General features: G+C 26.5%; 1 protein-coding gene across 3 annotated transcripts in view; it reads left to right on the top strand.

Annotated features, from left to right (window-relative positions):
• LOC123275055 (TOX high mobility group box family member 3-like) overlaps positions 1-23,041 on the top strand; it is a 398,558-nt gene that overhangs the window by 361,419 nt on the left and 14,098 nt on the right. For all 3 annotated transcript variants that reach the window (XM_044742959.1, XM_044742958.1, XM_044742960.1), the window contains 4 exons: positions 3,811-3,926; positions 12,180-12,528; positions 17,533-17,642; positions 18,991-19,126. In XM_044742959.1, the coding sequence (XP_044598894.1) occupies positions 3,811-3,926; positions 12,180-12,528; positions 17,533-17,642; positions 18,991-19,126 (711 nt within the window). The remainder of the gene's footprint in view (positions 1-3,810; positions 3,927-12,179; positions 12,529-17,532; positions 17,643-18,990; positions 19,127-23,041) is intronic.

Raw genomic sequence — 23,041 nt, 5'->3', positions numbered from 1 at the left:
TGTGGGTACTCAAATAAAAGGTCTTGATGAGTGTAACATCGGAATGAGCTTATATCTTTAAAAATGTCAATAGTTTACAAGATATAAGGTCATTTCTTAATTATGTATCTAGAGATAGCAATTTCAACTGCAGCCTAAATACTTATCATAATAAATTGACTATCGGTGAGAATGAAATGAAACCTTGAAAAGGCACAATTTCAAATCAAGACACTGAATTTCATTAAAAAAAAAAAAAACCTCAATTTTATCTTATAACTATCCTGGAGACAAAATTTTTATTATTCTCTTAATAATATTAAACTATAAATACAATATTATATGTAGATCAAATCATGAACAAAATATGAATCGTAATACATCTTATTACCTTGTAATGTGTAATTTAAAATCAATTTCATTTTTATTGATAAAAATTATAAAACCCGACTTTCACCACAAATTTGTTGGAATGTTCTCAAAGATTTCACTTTAAATTCACTAAAAAATTATTACGAATTTTAACAAGCACGCCAGTAAGTGGATAAGTGCTCGTTTAAATTCATGAGATTAAAATTGACAATGTCTGTTCATACATCAACAATAATCAAGTAAATTTTTTTTTTAAATAAAATTTTACAAATTTAAAAATTAAATATAAAACCATAAATTTTCATTAAAAAATTAAAAAAAAATTTTTTTGTCTTAAATAAATTATTTTCAAGCACAATAATACCCTAACCCAGAAATTAATTGAATAAATCAATATTTCAAAGTACAATACAAACAAGATAATAATGATCTTCAAGTCGTACAATTGCATTTGCTGTGTCTCTTTCATTCAAACAGCTCAATCATATTATACCCTTATTTTATTGAGGCCACATTCCTCATTTAATTAAAAGTTTCAACGTTAACAAAACAAATTAATTTGATCTATAAGACAATTATTTGTTCGAAATTGTACTGTGATATAATTTATACTTCGAAGACTTTTGTTCCGTTTCGTCTTATCTAATTTTAATGAAATCACATATACGGATCGAGGATTCTAGAACTAGCGGTGTTATTCCAGAAAAAAACTATATATAGATAAAAATAGAAGGTACACGGGAAAAAATTTCTGGGAAAATTTACGATACAACTATTGTAAAGCTGGACTATACTTTTATTACTATTGATTGTCAAATATTTTAGAAGAAAAAATACTATTTATTCATGAAAAAATGCGATATTACTATTGTAAAAAGTAAGAGATGAAAATTTCCAGTGCTGCCTCTGTATCTTTCCAATAGAACTATAGCAAATTTTACAATAGTTGAATTGGAATGTTTCTCAATTAGTGTGAGTGATGGCCGTGCACAGCGCTAGACTCCGAGTTTATGTAAATGTTAAAGGATATGGATCTTAGTTTACCTCGGATAGCGTAGAGGGAGAGTCTCTAGCTGCCAACACAGAGTTCTGGGTTCGATTCCCAGATAGCACGAAAATATCGGTTTCTTTTTTCGATTACTGTACAGGTACCAATTAGTCCAATCTTCTATCTCTCTCCCTCCCTAATATTTCTTTTAAAAAAACCAACTGTGAATTTTTACAATAGTTGAATTGTAAAGTTCACAAACACATATTGTATAATTTTCTCTATAGTATTCGACTTTTTAAGACTCTTGCGAGTCTTATTTGTTGGATAAAATTTACAATAGTAGATCGTAAAAATTACTAAATGAGAAGTATTGTCCACCGTTACTATTTTATTCAGTAAAAATTACAATAGTAAAATAGTAAAAACTCCTTCAATTTTCTTTCCGTGTACTATTACATAGGAGTCTTTTTATTACTCGGTGATCTACGATCACGCGGATCGTGAATATTAAATCAGTTGCATTGATCTCGACCTCGATCGTGTCGTTCTATATAAACGAGTGAGAAAACAAGGAGTGAATCTTCACAGTTAAACTTCTTTCCCAACGTTATATCACCTAGATAAATCTTTACACTCCGACTATTTACTACGTAACACCGCTAAACGTTCACGGACCTTCTGTTATAAATTTATTTGTTTTTTACTTTGAATTCTACTATTTTTATTTTTAATCTATAGGAACTAATTATCCTAATCAAAAAATTCCGTTTTTAAAAATTTTTATCTCAGACGTACGGTAAAATATTTTCCTTTTATTATATTTATACGCTGAAATTTGTTATCTTTTTATTATTTTCCCAAGAGCAATTATTTTTATCGTAAAAAAGTAAAACTCCAATTGGATTTAAAATTTTTATTCTTTTCTTTGTTTGGTTATCATTTAAATTTAAATTGTAAAATAGCATCTAGAGTTTTTTTTTAGAAATAAAAATAATTGGTTTTTTTGTTGTAAAATAAAATGAAACAAAGTTTTACAAATTATAATAATTATTTTAAACTAACAAATAAATTATAAGCTTATATATATATATATATATATATATATATATATATATATATATATATATATATATATATATATATATTTAAAGTACTACAAACTTTAAAGTCCAATTGAAATAGTGTATCGAGAAATTCCAGATTGAGAAACATTTTATAACTGCTTAAAACATTCCATAAAATAGATATGCTTGAATATTTTAATACTGTCGCAAACACTCCATGGAATTTGAGTCACCTCTAGAATTTGTTGGAATAATGTTCCAGTAACTTTAACTCTAACTTTCTGAAATAGTATTAAACCATCGGAAATATTATATGAAATTCTCAGCTGTTTGAAATTCACAACTAATTAAAAAAAAAATAAATTCATGACTATAATGCTCTATCTCTAGATACTTAATTGAGAAATGATCTTGTATTTTGTGAACTATTGACATTTTTAAAGATATAAACTCATCTTGATGTTACACTAATCAAGACCTTTCATTTGAGTACCCACATCATTTTTTCATATATTTTATATATTTATATATATGAATATGTGAAAAATATATCAAAATGCATGTGGGTACTCAAATGAAAGCTCTTGATGAGTGTAACATCATGACGAGCTTATATCTTCAAAAATATCAATAATTAAGAAATGACATTGTATCTTGTGAACTAATGACATTTTTAAAGATATAAGCTCACCCCGACATTACACTCATCAAGACCTTTCATTTGAGTATCCACATGCATTTCTGATATATTTTTCATTTATACATATTTGTAATATATACATATATAAATATATAAAATATATGAAAAATTGATGTGGGTACTCAAATGAAAGCTCTTGATGAGTGTAACATCGGGATGAGCTTATATCTTTAAAAATATCAATAATTAAGAAATGACATTGTATCTTGTGAACTAATGACATTTTTAAAGATATAAGTTCTCCCCGACATTACACTCATCGAAACCTTTCATTTGAGTACCCACATCAATTTTTCATATATTTTATATATTTATATATATATTACAAATATGTATATATGAAAAATATATCAAGAATGCATGTGAATACTCAAATGAAAGGTCTTGATGAGTATAACATCGGGATGAGCTTATATCTTTAAAAACGTCAATATTTAAGAAAGTACCCTGCAATTTAACAAAAATCATTATTTAATAAAGCAAAATTTTAATTAAAAGAAAAAAAATTTTCTAATAAAATTTAAGTAATTACTCAGTCCGAGATTCGAACCCAGTTTTTTTAATTCCTTTTTATTCTCATCCAAACTTTTGACTGTATCATTGATTGAAATACTTAACCTGTCCAGAATACAAAAAAAAATGTTTTCCTAAAAATAAATAACAACAATTACATTACAATAAAAATGTTTAACATTTAATTACAGATGATGCAAGGTGGTGGAATGCAACAATCACCAGATGGGCTGAGTCTGGATTCCGGCGGATACCAACAGCCCTTATACCTTCAGCAAGAACACTCAATGCAGCCAATCAATGTCAGGTAAGCAACACGGCAACTTAAAAGCCGGCTGATCAGATCTAAAGTGATGAAGGACCTTACATTGCTATATCCAAACTATTAAAACTACAATCTTGTTCATAATCACTCTTAAACCCAATGTATTTACCTTGTTTTCTTCTTTTTCTTTTCTTTTTCCTTCTTCTCTTCGTTTTCTTAATTTATCCTTTTCGAGTTCGAGGGAAGATAATTATCAGGTGTTCAGACGTTAATTGAACCGGCGATTGGTCCGGCACTAAGTCACAGCCAGCGTGACTAGATAAAAAATAAAAACCTGAGAGAAAAAAAGGCATTATGTCTCATAAATTTTATTTCACTAATGAATTCTATTATAATTTATATTTCTATTCATATATTTTTACAACTAACTAACACATATTATTATTTTACGGACAATAATTGTTTTTATTGTTTTAAAATTTTTATTATTAAAAATCGATTACTTAATGCAGTAATTAAATTAAATTATCGATTTTTATCTTTTATTTGAATCATTTAATTTATTTTATATGACGCAATAATACTTGATAATTTTATGAATAGAAACAAAGGATTAAAAAGTCTTCTAGTTACTTAAATTAAAGTGAATTGTCCGTTGTCTCTGTGGCACTTAACTCAACAGATATACTTCTTATTTTTTTAAAGTTTTTTAAAGCCACGGTGACAATCTCCTTTTTAAGTCATGTTTTCTGTGATACGCCGAGCAGACTATATCCTCGATGGTTTTATAAGTGCTTCCGTCACCGTTTCTTCATTTGAAACTGAAGGGATGGTAAAAATCCCGACGATTACGGGGATGACGAGAGCGTAAAAGCTCGCTATTAGTAGGCGGAACAAATAAAACGTAAATTAACGAGTCCGCTTAAAATCATTACACTGTTTTTTAATAATCTATCGATCTTCTTCTCCAGTAATTATCTTATCTGTGTACACAATCTAAAAAAAAAAAAAAAAGGTTTTTTAATATAGTTAATTAAAAATAATAAATAACTCGTTAAATTTTCACAGTAACTGTTGATAAAAAAAAGATTTCCAATTAAAAATAATGAATAAGTATTTTTTTTAGACAGAAAAAAATTTTTATTGAAATACAATGTAATACATCGCAAGTATAAAACAAAAGTCAATTATTTTTAACAATCAGATTTAATGAATATTTTTATTGGTATTATTACACGCCTCATAAGCGAAGCGGATGAGGTTGTGCTCTACACTCTCCTTACAAAAATCAAGCGATTTCTTGAACTAAAATTGTCTATAAATTTTTTATCGCACTTGTAGAACAATATTTACGTATAAATGTAATGGAAAAACACTAGTTTCAACACTTATGAAATTTTTAAAAGACATTTTGCTTTTTAAATAATTAAAAAAAATGTTTAAAAAAAATAATCCGTGGACGTCCGGCTATCAAATGTATGTATGAAAACTGGCGTGGTCACGATAACTGCCGAAAAACTTAACTGATCAAGTCCATTTATTTTTTATACGCTTCAGTATGATTTAACACTAATTCCTTTCGAAAATCACGGTCTAATTCAATGTAGTTTATTTATAATTAGCAATAAACTAAAAATCCACTAATCGTTTGTATATCTGTATCCATGCAAATAAGGTTCGTTTACAATACATGCTTAGTACCTTTTCTTTTTTGGGTGGACAATGGCGCGAAAGATTTAAAAGTATTTGTATTTTATTTTAATCAATTTTATTATGGAAAATGAGATTATGAGGCGTCTACTTTTGGATTTTCCAAACTTTTGCACGCCTCATAAGCGAAGCGGATGAGATTGTGCTCTACGCTCGCTATACAAAAATCAAGCGATTTTTTTAACTAAAATTGTCTCTATTTATTTTCTATCGCACTTGTAGAACAATATTTACATTTAAATGTAATGGAAAAACACTAGTTTCAACACTTATGAAATTTTTAAAAGACATTTTGCTTTTTAAATAACTAAAAAAAATGTTTAAAAAAATTATTCCGTGGACGTCCGGCTGTCAAATGTATGTATGAAAACTGGCATGGTCACGATAACTGCCGAAAAACTTAACTAATCAAGTCCATTTATTTTTTATACGCTTCAGTATGATTTAACACTAATTCCTTTCGAAAATCACGGTATAATTCAATGTAGTTTATTTATAATTAGCAATAAACTAAAAATCCACTAATCGTTTGTTTACAATACATGCTTAGTACCTTTTCTTTTCTGGGTGGACAATGGCGCGAAAGATTTAAAAGTATTTGTATTTTATTTTAATCAATTTTATTATGGAAAATGAGATTATGAGGCGTGCACTTTTGGATTTTCCAAACTTTTTATTAATATTTTTATCATTTATCAAAAACATATTAGTTGAAAAATTATTTTTTCTTGTACTAATTACATTAACTGCGCCAGGATTCGAACCCTGAACTCCGCAATCTTAACTTAACTCTGCCAAAAAATTATTTTTTAAAGTTTTTTGATGTTTAAAGTTTCATTTTATTGAAAGTATTTTTTATATTTTATTTTAATTAATTTTATTCTAAAAAAAGAGATTATAAAGTGTGCACTTTTGGATTTTCCAAACTTTTTTTTAAAAAATTAACTAGACAGATAAATGAATAATATTATCGGTAAATTTATTACTTATTTATTGTTAGGTAATATTATGACAGGTTTAGACGAGTGTAAAAGTAATAAAGGGAGTATTTATGAGGATCCTGTAGGTATAATAAATTTGATAAGACGCCAAATGCATAAACAGATCCTTTCAGACAAGTCAGACGGTTTTAAGAATCGCGCAAGAGTTACATCGTCTTTACAGAGTATAGAATAAGCTAAATAAAGTAAAATGAAATGAAATAAAATGAATGAATAAGTTAAGAGAAAAAATAAATATGAAGTTAACGCAAGGGAAAAGTTTAAGGATGGATGAAGAAAAGTTGCTTCAAGATTATAAGACGTTGCTCCGAGACGTGTACATATTTTGAAGAGGTAAAGAGATAAGCCGTCAAGAAAGTTGCCAGGATGATTTGCCTACAAGCGTCGACCTTCGGCCCTCGGAATACAACCGCCAATCTTTTGTTAATTTTATGTTTTTGTTATTGTGTACTAAATTTTTTATTTAAATGACAAAAGTTTGTTTTTTTTTTGAAGAAACTCTATTATTCAAATTTAAATCGCGTGACTAATGCAAAAAGGGCGCATGGCAAAGTATCCGCCCTTTTAGCTTTGCAAAGCTAAAAAGGCGCATAATTTTTTTTTTTATCACCAATCGTCTAGTTGACATATTCTTCGTCGAAAAATCAAGCATTGATTACCTAAAGCTAAAAGGGCGTATGTCTCTAATTATGCGCCCTTTTAGCTTTAGGAATTTGAAAATTTTATGACCTAAAGCTAAAAGGGCTTACGAATTTTTTTTCTAAATAATTCATTAAAGTGCTCATTTTTAGCCTAAAAATTAAAAATAAAACGGTCGATTCACACGAAAGGCGTATTCTAACTCAACATACACTCTTTTAAAATTACAATTAAAAATATTTTTAAAAAATTGCAAAATATGCGTGATTGTATTAATTTAATTTTTATTTGAAAATTATTTCAATCCCATTAGTTTTCGATTAAATTAATTAAAATAGTTAGAAATTATTATTTTTTCAATATTGTTTAAGTACTTAAAAACAGCCGATCCCTTCTTTTTCTCGCGTCGCACTCACTGCAAAAACGGTACTATCCTCAGTGCATTCATGATTATAAAGCTATTGAAGTTTTATGTTTTTCTTTTAAACAAATGACAATTTTGAAAAAACACCCTGCTATACGAAATAGATAATTAAAAAATCTATTACGTAGCAGAGTGTTTTTTTCAAAATTCTTCTTTGTCTAGAAGAGAAATATGAAGCTGCAATCGTACGCGAAAAGAACAAGATGACACTGGATATCATCCTGGATTATATTGAGTAAAAAAAAATTTCAGATAGTATTTAGTATAATCCAGATTACAATGAGTATAATCCAGATATCACACAGTATAATCTAGATTTTTTTATCTACTATCCGAAATTTTTTTTTACCACAGATATCACTGAGTATAATCTGGGATGATACCCAGTGTCATCTTGCTCTTTCCGTGTAGGGACCGGCTGTTAAGAGATTTTTTTTTTTATTCATTAAACTTTTTTATTTTATGTCTTGTGAAGCTATTTATCAAAATTTTTTATAAAAACTTAAATTTTTTTTATGTGCCCTTTTAGCTTTAGGCACTACTTTTCTAAAAGCTAAAAGGGCGCATGTCTTGAGTTACGCCCTTTTAGCTTTAGGATACTCGAATTTTTTTTTTACAGATCTTTGTGTTTTGAGCGATTTCAAGAAGAATGCACTGATAAAAAAATTGACTTGACTCAAGAGCCAAAGTCTTGAACCAAGAATACCATTTTGAAGAAAATGATTTTCTTGAGTCAAGAGAATAAATTCTTGAGCTAAGAAATTATTCTTGGTCTAAGAAACTTTTCTTGAGTCAAGAATTTATTCTCATGATTCAAGAAAATCATTTTCTTCGAAATGGAATTCTTGGTTCAAGAGTTTGGCTCTTGAGTCAAGTCAATTTTTTTATCAGTGTGGCAAAAAAAATTTTTTTTATGTGCCCTTTTAGCATAAATCCCTACTAACGTGTAGCTATGCGCCCTTTTTGCATTAGTCACGCGAAATATTTGTTTTAAAAATTGGAAGAAAAAAGTTAGCATTTACTTTTAAAGTTTCCGTTTTGCTAATTCAGTTTTTATGATTGTATATTATAATGATTATTATTATAATGGAGTTGATTGAAGCACAAACGTTTTACTTCATCAACCTTCTAACAGCGGCGGTATTTGCATAAACCTGTCAGCGTTGCATTTTTAATTGGCTAATTACTGTCAAGATATATATCGCTAAATTTTATCAACAAACATCTCAATCATTATCAAAAACAAAAAAAAATATAAAATAAAATAATAGTCTGGTTATTTTCGAAATTAGCACTTTTATTAAGGTGCTTTGATCGTTATCTTAATAAATATCAAAGAGATTTATGGTTTAATATCACAGTGAAAGAGAACATGGATGATAATAAATTTTCTTTTTGTTCCTCAAAAAAAAACGAACGTTATAAATTATAGTTAGCTTGAAATAATATTTAAGAAATAACTTTTTATTATATTTTTTTGATAAATGGCTCAAGTATAAATTATAGAGAATTAAAATTTAAATTTTTTACTTAAATATATATTAATAATTTAATTATTACTTTATAAAGTTATGACTAATTATAATATATTACATAATTTAAAAAGTACTGTTATTATTATTACTATCAGTATTATATAATATATGTATGGGTAAATTTATAGTACAACTTCAGTACTTGGGCCATAAATTATAAAATTATACGAAGCAGAAATATAAATACTCAATTATTAAAGTTTCATAACTGTTTCATGCATGAACATAAATACAATCTATATAAATTGAAAGTTTTTAATTTTAACTATCTCAAATTTGCTTAAACTTTAATTAATTTCAACATAATTTTCCTTTTTACTTATATAAATTATTTATAATTTATAATTCAATAAATCAATCAACTATTTTCACTTTACTTATTTAGTTTAAAATTTATTTAATAAAAGAAAATGAAACTTTCAAATTAGAGCGAATTAACAAATAAAAAAAGGTCATTTAATTAAACTGATACAAATCGTAAGCAATTATTTTCAATTACCTCCAATATCAATTTCACCGAGCTAGCGCAAGAGTTAATTAAATAAAATAATTATATTAAATAAGCTCATTACAATTACTAATTTAATTAAAATAAATAAATAACTTTTTTCTAGTGTATAAGTGCAGTAGTTATAGTTGCCCGTACAAGTGCAATCAAAGTAGCACTACAAGTGTCATTCGAAACAATTCCAGAGTTGTAGAACTCGATAATAGATGTCGTTAGCTTACAATAGTAAATTATAAATTATAACTTTGTGTTAATGCTATAGATTTATTTATTTATTTATGTATTACTTTACTTGCTTGACTTGTTCTTTACGGTCGAACAGATAGACACACGTCGTTTCGGGCTGGCTGCAATTGCCCGATTTACCGGTTCACATATTCCACTATCTGATTTTTTTTTCATTATTGCTTTATTTATTCTATCACATACTGACATTTTTAAAACTCATTTAATCTTTTTGTTTTCGTTAGCCGTCACACTCTGTTACCGACGTAAATAACACCAATTGACCATCCATCAATTGATTATCTGTCCGGGTAATGTCTTATACAGATCAAGTCTAATAATTGAAATAAATAAATATATGTCTAATATTGAGTGCAAAATAATACTAAGAAGCCTACTTTTAATAAAATGGAACTTTAAACATCGAAAAACTTTAAAAAATAATTTTTTGGCAGAGTTAAGTTAAGATTGCGGAGTTCAGGGTTCGAATCCTGGCGCAGTTAATGTAATTAGTACAAGAAAAAATAATTTTTCAATATGTTTTTAATAAATGATAAAAATATTAATAAAAAGTTTGGAAAATCCAAAATTGCACGCCTCATAATCTCACTCTCCATAATAAAATTTATTAAAATAAAATACAAATACTTTTAAATCTTTCGCGCCATTTTCCACCCAGAAAAGAAAAGCTACTACGCATGTATTGTAAACGAACCTTATTTGCATAGATATAGATATACAAACGATTAGTGGATTTTTAGTTTATTGCTAATTATAAATAAACTACATTGAATTAGACTGTGATCTTCGAAAGGACAGTTTTAAATCATACTAAAGCGTATAAAGAATAAATGGATTTGATCAGTTAAGTTTTTTGGCAGTTATCGTGACCACGCCAGTTTTCATATATACATTTGACAGCCGGACGTCCACGGAATAATTTTTTTAAACATTTTTTTTAATTATTTAAAAAGCTAAATGTCTTTTAAAAATGTCACAAGTGTTGAAACTAGTATTTTTCCATTACATTTATATGCAAATATTGTTCTACAAGTGCGATAGAAAATAAATAGAGACAATTTTAGTTCAAGAAATCGCTTGACTTTTGTAAAGCGAGTATAGAGCACAACCTCATTCGCTTCGCTTATGAGGCGTGCAATAAAAAATTACTCTGAATAAAAAATTTCTGGAGGTTTTTTTAGCTAAACAGTGAGTCCAGGGTTCGAATCCCGGCGCGGTTGAAATTTTTTTTTAATTCATATAATAAAACACAATTTGACAGCTAATATTGCGCAAATAATTATAAGAAAAAAAGTAAATGCATAATGCTGAATATGAAATTTCCGGGAGTTGTTGAAGTAGGAGAGTACGTACACATAAGTCATCTTCTGGTTGTTAGGATAACTAAAGTATGAGTTGGATATATAAGGAGGTAGGATAGGTGATGTAGAGTAGACTGTAAATTTTCCTTTGCTGACGCAGCGCTGGCCATATCTCAAAAGTTATCCAATTTGTGTTAAAGTAGCATTCAACCGTTGAATACTATCCTAAAGTGTAGACTGCTCAAAATATTATTTTTCTCAGCTCCCTTTGAAACTAAAGTTACTTTATTATAAATTACAAGTCCTCCTTCTCTTGAGTATTAATTAATTATATATCTTCGTTTGTCCATTAATTAAATTAAATTAAATTAAATTAAAGTTTCAACCCGACCAAATTCAAAATTATTATATACCCCGAGTCATAACTGTTAAAGCTCGATATATATATATATATATATATATATATATATATATATATATATATATATATATATGCATGTGTGTTATATACATATGAAGATGCAGTAGATGCCGACTTAAGTCACTTTACTCTACTCTGCTTTAAGATTCTGGCGCTGATGATGATGATGATGATGATGATGATGATATCTTACCCTGATTATAACTAACATGAATAATTGTTATCTCAGATGAGATTCCTTCACGCTCTATAACTTTGTTATTTGACAGTTGTGATTCATGAATGTGTAAATTTTCATAACTTTTCAAGCTATTTATTTTCTCATGTTCTATGTTTTCGTTCCCTAGTGACTTGGTTTATTTTCACGATCTAGATACACTTAATTTATAACTCCAAGGCTTTAATATATTGCTTAGTTTTCATTTTCTTCTACCAGACATTTAAAAACAATATTTTGTTTTTTATTTATCGCTCAACTTTTTAATGAAGTTTTTGTTTTATAATTTGCAGCTCTGCGTACACAAGTCCCCAAGGTTCTTACACATCAATGAGTTCACCGAACCAGCAGCACAACAATCAGCAGTTACTGATGATGCAGCAGCAACACAATCAGCACCAGCAACAACAACAGCAACAGCAACAGCAGCAACATCAACAGCAAGTTCAAATGCAGCAACACATGCAGTACATGCACTCACAGCAGCAAATGCAGCAGCAACAGCAACAGCAACAACAGCAACAAATTCAGTACCGAAGTCCTACGGGCGGAAGTCCTCCTGCTGTTCAATCTACCGCCGTTCCTGAAAATAACAATACTACTACTAGTGAGGACAGTGATGACAGTGCTCCTACTGCAGTTGTAAGTTTGATTTTTAATAAATTAATTAATTAACTAACAAAAAAATTTTGCTTTATTAAATTATGATTTTTGGTGAATTGCACTGTACTTTCTTAAATATTGACGGTTTTAAAGAAATAAGCTCATCCCGATGTTATACTCCTCAAGAGCTTTCATTTAAGTACCCACATGTATTTCGATATATTTTTCATATATACATATATATAGTATATATTTTAAAGATATAAGCTCATCCCGATGTTATACTCATCAAGAGCTTTCATTTGAGTACCCACATGCATTTTTGATATATTTTTATATACATATATATATAAATATATGAAAAATTGATGTGGGTACTCAAATGAAAGGTCTCGATGAGTGTAACATTGGAATGAGCTTATATTTTTAAAAATGTCAATAGTTCACAAAATACGAGGTAATTTTATAATTACGTTAAACTACACTGTTCTTTCTTAACGATTGACATTTTTAAAGATATAAGCTCATCCCGGTGTTATACTCGTCAAGAGCTTCCATTTGAGTACCCACATGCATTTTGATATATTTTTCATATATACATATATATAATATACATAAATATATAAAATATATGAAAAATTGATGTGGGTACTCTAATGAAAGGTCTCGATGTGTGTAATGTCAGGATGAGCTTATATCTTTAAAAATATCAATAATTCACTAGATACAAAGTCAATGGAATTTTTTTGTATTTTTTTAATTATTAGATACTTAGTTTAATTATAAAAATTGATCAAATTTTTATGCGAGAAATTTAACATATTTTTAAATAAAAATTTATCAACTAATATTAAAAGATTATGATCAACTTTAAATAACTAAAACTGTCACGAACAATTTATTAATTCGCGTTAAAAAAAAATTATCAAGCACACTCCATCATAATAAATCGTTTTTTTTCCGCCACGAAAAAGAATTCTTCTGACAGACGTGAGTGACAGCCCTGATAATGTAGACTAAACTGAACAGAATAAAAATGTAATTGTAACAGAAAAAAAAATAATAATTGGATAAGTAAAATAAATTTAATTTGTTGCAAATAAAAAAAAAGCTTAACTTTTTCAATCAATTAAAAAGGCTAAGAATTTAATTTAGAATAGTTTTTTTTTATTTTTTTTTTATAAAAAGAAATGTTAATAACTTTTAAAGTTTAGTCACGGTTCTAACATTAAATGAACTGTAAATAAAATCTATCAGAAAGTTGAAATCCGTAAAAATCGATTTATTGAAAGAGAATTCTGAAGAGATTGATTGATGAACAATATTTTATTTTTTTTTTAGCATGTTATTATAACTATTAATAAAAAAAAATGAATATTTGTCTGGGGAAAAAATTAAAAGCTATTTCATGGTTAGTTATCGTACTTATCTGTGACCGTTATGCAATTTTATTTACTTTAAGTAACAAACAGTTACGGTTTGATCAGTTCAATGTTTTTTAGTTTAACAAGCTCGTTCGATATAGTAACATTGAATTAAATTTGTAATTAATTTTTTTTAATATGTTTAGAGCGTGGACAATATTTTACTCATAAATTTTATTTTAAATTCCATAAGTAATTTTAATTGAACAATCTATATTATTAAGAGAATAAAAATAATTTTATTGCCAGTGTATTTATATGATAAAATAGGTTCTTATGGTTGAATTTGGTATCATTAGAAAGGTCTTGTCCTGAACCTGAAGTTGGGCCTTTTCAAGGTTTCATATCATTCTCACCAACAGTTAATTTATGATAATAATTATTTAGGCTGCATTCGAAAATGCTCTATCTCGATATACATAACTAAGAAATGACCTGGTATCTTGTGAAATATTGACATTTTTAAAGATATAAACTCATCCTGATGTTACACTCATCGAGACCTTTCATTTGAGTGCTCACATCAATTTTTCATATATTTTATATATTTATATATATGTATATATAAAAAATATATCAAAATGCATGTGGGTACTCAAATGAAAGCTCTTGATAAGTGTAACATCGGGATGATCTTATATCTTTAAAAATATCAATAATTAAGAAAGTACAGTTCAATTTAACATAATTAAGAAATTACCTTGTATCTTGTGAAATATTGATCTTTTTTAAGATATAAGCTCATCCCGATGTTACACTCGTCAAGACCTTTTATTTGAGTACCCACATCAATTGTTTATATATTTTATATATATATTATATATATGTATATATATGTATATATGAAAAATATATCAAAAATGCATGTGGGTACTCAAATAAAAGCTCTTGATGAGTGTAACATCGGGATGAGCTTATATATTTAAAAATATCAATAATTAAGAAAGTACAGTTTAATTTAACATAATTAAGAAATTACCTTTTATCTTGTGAAATATTGATCTTTTTTACGATATAAGCTCATACCGATGTTACACTCGTCAAGACCTTTCATTTGAGTACCCACATCAATTTTTTATATATTTTATATATATATATATATATATATATATATACATATGTATATATGAAAAATATATCAAAATGCATGTGGGTACTCAAATGAAAGCTCTTGATGAGTATAACATCAGGATGAGCTTATATCTTTAAAAATATCAATAATTAAGAAATGACCTTGTATCTTGTGAACTATTGACATTTTTAAAGATATAAGCTCATCCCGACATTACACTCATCGAGGCCTTTCATTTGAGTACCGACATCAATTTTTCATATATTTTATATATTTAAATATATTATATATATGTATATATCAAAAATATATCAAAAATGCATGTGGGTACTCAAATGAAAGCTCTTGATGAGTATAACATCGGGATGAGCTTATCTTTGAAAACGTCAATATTTAAGAAAGTACAGTGCAATTTAACAAAATTCTTTATATTTAACAAAGCAAAATTTTATTTATTTATAGTTAACAAGTTCCGGCAGTCACATAGTGACTGCAAGGTTGCTAGTAAATTTTATTTGAAATTTCAAAAGTAATTTTAATCGAATAATAATTATTTAAATACATTTTTCATCATAAAAAAATTTACAAATTAAATTTTTTCTAACAAGCAAAAATTTAGCATAATGCGGTTTTGTAATAAATTGCTCGAAGAATTTAAAACGCATCAATTTATATAAATCATCGCATAGCTCTCACAATAAGTTATTAATAACTCTAACCCATTTTCTATCTTCGTAATTCGAATAATTATTGCGCATTATGTTATATACCTACAGACGGAATAATTATTATTATAATTATGATAAATTAATGGTAATTTAACAACTTAATAGCGGGATGCAATAATTAAGCGATTGTTATTAATTAAAAATAATAAAATTGAAAAATTTAATCACAAGTAGAAATTATTACAGTGTAGTGGCTTTTTTGTGCTTCAGATTGAGCTTCTTTTTGTTCAACCAAAATTACTTAGGAAACTACCATAAGGGATAGAGAAAAAAAAATTCCCGACAATACTGACAAGAGCCCCTACAACTTCTATAGTACAATGCTCTTTTCGTTTCCTCTCTAGCACTCATTATTCTGCTCTGTAAATACGTATTTTTGCTTCGTGATTTTTTTCCTTTATTTGTTGAACTCTATAGGAAATACAGTTTTAATTTTTTTTACAACTCAACCAACTGTAAAAAAAAGAGAACTTTTTTTATTTATCAATTTTTTTTAATTACCTTAAAATACTTTTTTTTTTTAATTTAAATATCGATAAATAAATTTTGCATTTTTCATTAATTAACGTCGTAAAATAAGCCATCAATTATATTCGTCCATGAAAGCTAAGTGTATTAAATCATGTGACAATATAACTAGACAAATCAGTGCAGTTGATTGGCTGAAATTATTTCAATTACCGCTCGTGGAATTACTCACGCGATTCTTATGACTATAGCCTACAACTAACAGTGTAAGGAAGGTCATAATCTTTTAGCAATTTATTCACATTTATTTACTAATTATTTACAACGTAAATTTATTTATAATTAAACTACATAAATGCGCTCAATCAGTTTTGCATAAAAAAATTTTTAAACGAGTTTTCGATTTTAAATTGCCATAATTTAAAATAATTAAAATTTTTGTGTAATTTGAGTAAATTGTTTACTTAAATTTTTTTTTTCAGTAAAATTATTTATGAATTTAATGTTTAACTAGTAACCTTGCAGTCACTATGTGACTGCCGTGACTTGTGAACTATAAATAAATGAAATTTTGCTTTATTAAATAATGACTTTTGTTAAATTGCACTGTACTTTCTTAAATATTGACGTTTTTAAAGATACAAGCTCATCCCGATGTTACGCTCATCAAGAGCTTTCATTTGAGTACCCACATGCATTTTTTATATATTTTTCATATATACATATATATAATATATATAAATATATGAAAAATTGATGTGGGTACTCAAATGAAAGGTCTTGATGAGTGTAACATCAGGATGAGCTTATATCTTCAAAAATGTCAATAATTCACAAGATACAAGGTCATTTCTTAGTTATGTTAAATTGCGCTGTACTTTCTTAACTATTGAAATTCTTAAAGATATAAGCTCATCCCGATGTTACTCTCGTCAAAAGCTTTCATTTGAGTACTTACATGTATTTTTGATATATTTCTCATATATACATATATATAATATATATAAATATATAAAAAATTGATGTGGGTACTCAAATGAAAGGTCTCGATGAGTATAACATCGGGATGAGCTTATATCTTTAAAAATGTCAACAGTTCACGAGATACAAGGTCATTTCTTAATTATGTATCTAAAGATAGAGCATTTTCGAATGCAGCTTAAATACTTATCATAATTAATTGACTAATGGTGAAAATGATATGAAACCATGAAAAGGCACAACTCTAGGTCAAGAATTTCCCAACGATACCAAATTTAACCATAAAAATCCATTTTATCATATAAATACACTAGCCACAAAATTTTGCTTATTCTCTTAATAATATAAATAATTTAATTTATGTTTATAGGTAGCTGGAATTAAGCGACCATCACCGGAACCCGCAGATGTGGTTAAGGTACAGAAAAAACCAAAAGTCCAGAAGAAAAAGAAGAAAAGGGACCCGAACGAACCACAAAAGTATGTAGAAATTTTCTTCCAACCTTATTAAAAATCAATAAAAATGTTTGATTCAATTATAATTGATAATAATAGCTATTACAGCTTAATGATTTACGTCCTAATTAGATAAATTATTTCTTGTTATCCTTAATAATTAAAAAAGAAGTGACGTAATAAATTCACAAACTTTTATTGAATATAAAATCTATTTTACAATTTCCAATTTTATTAAAATTTTTCTGTTTTAAAAAATTAAAAAATTTATTTAAAATAATTTCATAACTCTTACCTTGAAATAACCAGAGTAGACTTAAAAAAAAAAAAAAAAATTTTATTCGATTGTTTCGCTTTAATGGAGTTACCGCAGTCGACGGGGCTTCAAGTTATTACTGCTGTGAATTGGCAATTACCATTACTATTACAACCCCGTAAATGTAGGACATGAGTCCAGCTGGTGAAACAAGCGGTCGCATTACAACTACTTCGAAATAGCATTCTGAGGAAGAACCACAAGAGTCAAACAGAGAAAGATAGAGACAGCTCATCAGAATTAACTCTCTTTGCTTCTATATTCCTCCTGGTACTCTTATTACTGAATTTCAGAGCTCAGTAAAATAATTGCACAATAGTTCCGACAAAATTCCACAATCACAATATTATCCTGAAATTAATATAATCAGCTTGATGCACCATCACATAATTAACATTCACATTTAATATCAGATTATTTGAAATGATCTGTGGGGTAAAAATTTATCAACAACAATGCCTGATAATTCAGCATTCTTGAAATTAATTCAATCATTTAAATTATTCAATAACTGACAGGATAATCAAACATTTGACGTGTACATTTATCATGCATATGCAAACCTTCGGTAATAATAATACCAGTCTATATACTCTATTATTATAAAGACACTTGATTAATCTTCCATTCTATTCGCATATAAATTATTTCAGCTTGTGTTAATATGTTCGAATATATTATTCAATAATAATACAATGCTTTTTCGTAATACTCAAGCTGATATTACCTAATGAAACCTATCATTACCCAGATTTTACTTTTATTGTTTTTCTAACTCTGTATAGATTTTATTTAACACAAATACAAGTCTAAGAATCAGAGCTAATAAACGTCCAATTAAACCATTTGAAACTATGAATTATTGAGCGGACGTTAAGCGACACGTGCAATATTTTTCTCATATTTCTTATTCTTACATTACTTGCTTTACTTTAATTTGTTATGTAATTTTTAATAGGCAGTCTGATCATTTTTATTGATTTTTAAATTGAATTTTTTTTTAATTCTCCTTCGGTATTTATTGGTTTTATTTATTGGAATTTGTTGGCTTTCTAGGCCGGTCTCAGCGTACGCACTTTTCTTCCGTGACACGCAGGCAGCTATCAAGGGACAAAATCCAAATGCGAGCTTTGGAGAAGTTTCCAAAATTGTGGCATCCATGTGGGACGCTCTTGACAGCGATCACAAAAGTGTGAGTAAAATATTTATTTATTTTTTTAAATTATTAATATTTACTATTTTCGCGAAATTAAATTTAAGTGTCGATAAAAAATTGACATTAAAATTTCCAATAGAAAAATGTAATAAAATTCGTTGGCTATTAAAAATTTTATTTTTTATATAAAAAAATTTAACGAGGTATTTAAAGTTTAATTTTAATAAAAAATTAATTCAATAATTATAAAAATTTTATGATTATTATTACTAGCAACCTTGCAGTCACTATGTGACTGCCGTGACTTGTGAACTAGAAATAAATAAAAATTTGCTTTATTTAATAATTACTTTTGTTAAATTGCACTGTACTATCTTGAATATTGACGTTTTTAAAGATATAAGCTCATCTCGATGTTACATTCATCAAGAGCTTTTATATGAGTACCCACATGGATTTTTGATATATTTTTCATATATGCATATATATAATATATATATAAATATATGAAAAATTGATGTGGGTACTCAAATGAAAGGTCTCGATGAATGTAATATCGGGTTAAGCTAATATCTCTAAAAATGTCAATAGTTCACAAGATACAAGGTCATTTCTTAATTATGTTAAATTGGACTGTACTTTCTTAAATATTGACGTTTTTAAAGATATAAGCTCATTCCGATGTTAAACTCATCAAAAGCGTTCATTTGAGTACCCACATGCATTTTGATATATATATATATATATATATATTATATATATATATATATATATAGCATATATATATATATATATATATATATATATATAAAATATATGAAAAATTGATGTGGGCACTCAAACGAAAGGTCTTGATGAGTGTAACATCGGGATGAGCTTATATCTTAAAAAATGTCAATATTTCACAAGATACAAAGTCATTTTTAATTATTGATATTTTTAAAGATGTAAACTCATCCCGATGTTACACTCATCAAGAGCTTTTATTTGAGTACCCACATGCATTTTGATATATATTTCATATATATATATATATATAAAATATATGAAAAATTGATGTGGGTACTCAAACGAAAGGTCTCGATGGGTGTAACATCGAAATGAGCTTATATCTTTCAAAATGTCAATAGTTCATAAGATACAAGGTCATTTCTTCATTACGTATCTAGAGATAGAGCATTTTCGAATGCAGTCTAAATATTTATCATAATAAAATGAATACCAGTGAGAATGATATGAAACCTTGAAAAGGCACAAATTCAAGTCATCATCTTTGCAATGACACTAAATTTCACTGAAAACCCCGATTTTATCATATGACTATCTATCGTCATTCGCGGAATTATTTTTTTTTTTATTATTAGTTACAAGTTACAGGGAATGCAATTGATTAAAAGATTAAAGTAATTGCCCTAAATTATATGGTTTCCATACGCAAAGTTAATAATATTATACGAGGTGATAAATTCGGAGTATCTAATTATCGATATCATCCCGCATCATTATTTACACTTTAGTAATACATATAGTCTAGTATCGCGGATCATCCATACGAACTAACGTTTGTTGTAGTTTATAGGAGTAGTTGTAATGATGATAGTAATGGTTGCAGTGAAGTTAACTATAACTATAACTACAGTTACATTATATTACACAAGTATCATCTACTTTATTGTATTGAGTTTAATGCAAGTGCTAATATAACTATACTATCATAATCCTAACAGTAAAGCCACTGTGCTATGTATGTTCAATCAGTTTCGCTTGGTTAAATCTCACTCATTGACAGTCATTTCCATAATCTTCATCTCTCTTACTCATTTAAACTCCCTATTATACATTATACATTATACATTATACATTATACACTCTACATTGTACTGTTTAATTAAATTGTTAATTATTCTACTATATTATCGTTAATTCCTTCTTGTTAAATTTTATTAGCCTTATATTAAATTTAATGGCTATTTAAATATTTTTCATTATAATTAATTATTATTTCATGGCTATTTAAACTTATTAAAAATTTACTAATATTATTATTGAATTATTGCGTTTGAATTTTTATTTTTTTTAATATTTTTTAACTTTTTTAAAAAAATTATTTGTCAAAATTGTGTCAAATTTTTTTTCAAAACTATATTATTAAGAGAATAAGAAAAAAGAGGACGGCTGCAATAGTTAGATTTTTATAAAATCTACTAAAAATAGTTATTGCTCGATTAATATAATAATTAATAATTAATAAAGCATAAATTATTAAAAGTGAATTCTTCAATATTAAATATTTAATATTTAATATTGAATGTGAAATAAATGAATAAGTAATATTCTATCGAGTGTAAAAGCAATTTAATACTTTTTTAATTAAGTAGACAATATAAAAAATAATATAGAATGATTAATTTTGCTCGGCATTCGATTTTAATTGGATTCCAGTAAAATTGACGCTTGAAAAGTTAAAAGGAATTTTAATTACATTCCCTTTTCTTCTTTTTTTTCTTCCCTCTTTTTTTATTATTGAATATTCAATATGGGTCACGTCGCTATATATATTTATCCAGCATTGACGTAAAATATTAAAGAATACATCTTTAAAGCTAATAATATTAAAAAACTCATCAAACAAAATTTTTTCCATCACAATATTCTATGTTTAATATTAAATTATAATTAAAAAATTCCAATCTACCTACAGTACCTCACTCAAACTTAATACACATTAATTAAATTTAATAATTAAACAATTAATTACAATTTATTTAATATGGAACAAATAATATAATAATAATTGTATTTTAATTAATTTTCATTTTTGTCCCAGTCTTTAAATTATTATTATACTCTATATTATATATTAAATTATTTTACTCGTATATTTTGAGTTTACTCTGAGTACATACACAATATATGTTCTTCAGTTGCAGTTCTCGTACCGTTAATTCAATTAAAGGTTTATCTCGAGTAAGACCGCCAACTCGGATTACGATTTATATTTAGCTAGATATATATACCTCTGTATAAATAGTGATTTATTTACAGAAACTCTTTGCTAATTTGATAATAATTTATATTTTTTACTTCCTGCTTGTATCAATTTTTTTTTATAAAATATAGCTTTAAATTTAAATCCTGATATTTATTTTTTTATTCGGATTTTATTAATTAGAATTTTTATATTTAAAAAAAAATTAAATAAAAAGGTAAATATATTTATATAGAGGTAAAAATATTTGTTAATATATTTATACTTTGATTTTCATTTTTTTGAACAAAATTTCTATTTGATTTTATTAATATATTTTTTTTTAAATTCATAAAAATTAAAAAAAAATTAAATTATCACAATTTTAACAAATTTTCGAAAAAATTTTTTTATTTTTTAGAAAATTCTAATATTCAATTTTTTTTTTTAATTTTTTATTTTTTTATAAACTAAAAAAAAAAATTTATCAAAAATGATAAAATAAAAAATTATATCCAAAAATATGAGAGCCAAAATTTTTTCCAACATTCAAAAATGATTTTTTAATTAAAATATTAATTTTTTAATATTTTCAATATCACCACCATAAATTTTCCATAAAAATAAAGAATTATGATTTATTATTAATTCATCTATTTTTTATGGCCAAAAATAGGTTTGTAAGTAATTACCAAAATAAAAATTGATTTTTCAGAAATATTTTTTAAAAGAGAAAAAAAGATTTTTTTCCAATTAACTGCGTTACGGAAAACAGTCGTGTATTTCAAACGCAAACAAAACAAATCAATTAAAGTTAAGTTTATTCTAAAAAAAAAAAAGTAATTTTTTTTCAACTCTAATTAAAAATAAAAAAAAAGACATTTTACGATTAAAACTAGTTTGTTTATGCAACAATCAAAACTAACTTTGTAAAAATTAAGTTTTACTTGAAACTATTTTAGAATATGTATATTTAAATATAT

Source organism: Cotesia glomerata, linkage group LG1 (assembly GCF_020080835.1).
Source record: "Cotesia glomerata isolate CgM1 linkage group LG1, MPM_Cglom_v2.3, whole genome shotgun sequence".
Lineage (NCBI taxonomy): Eukaryota > Metazoa > Arthropoda > Insecta > Hymenoptera > Braconidae > Cotesia > Cotesia glomerata.
This window is presented reverse-complemented; position numbering and strand designations above follow the sequence as displayed.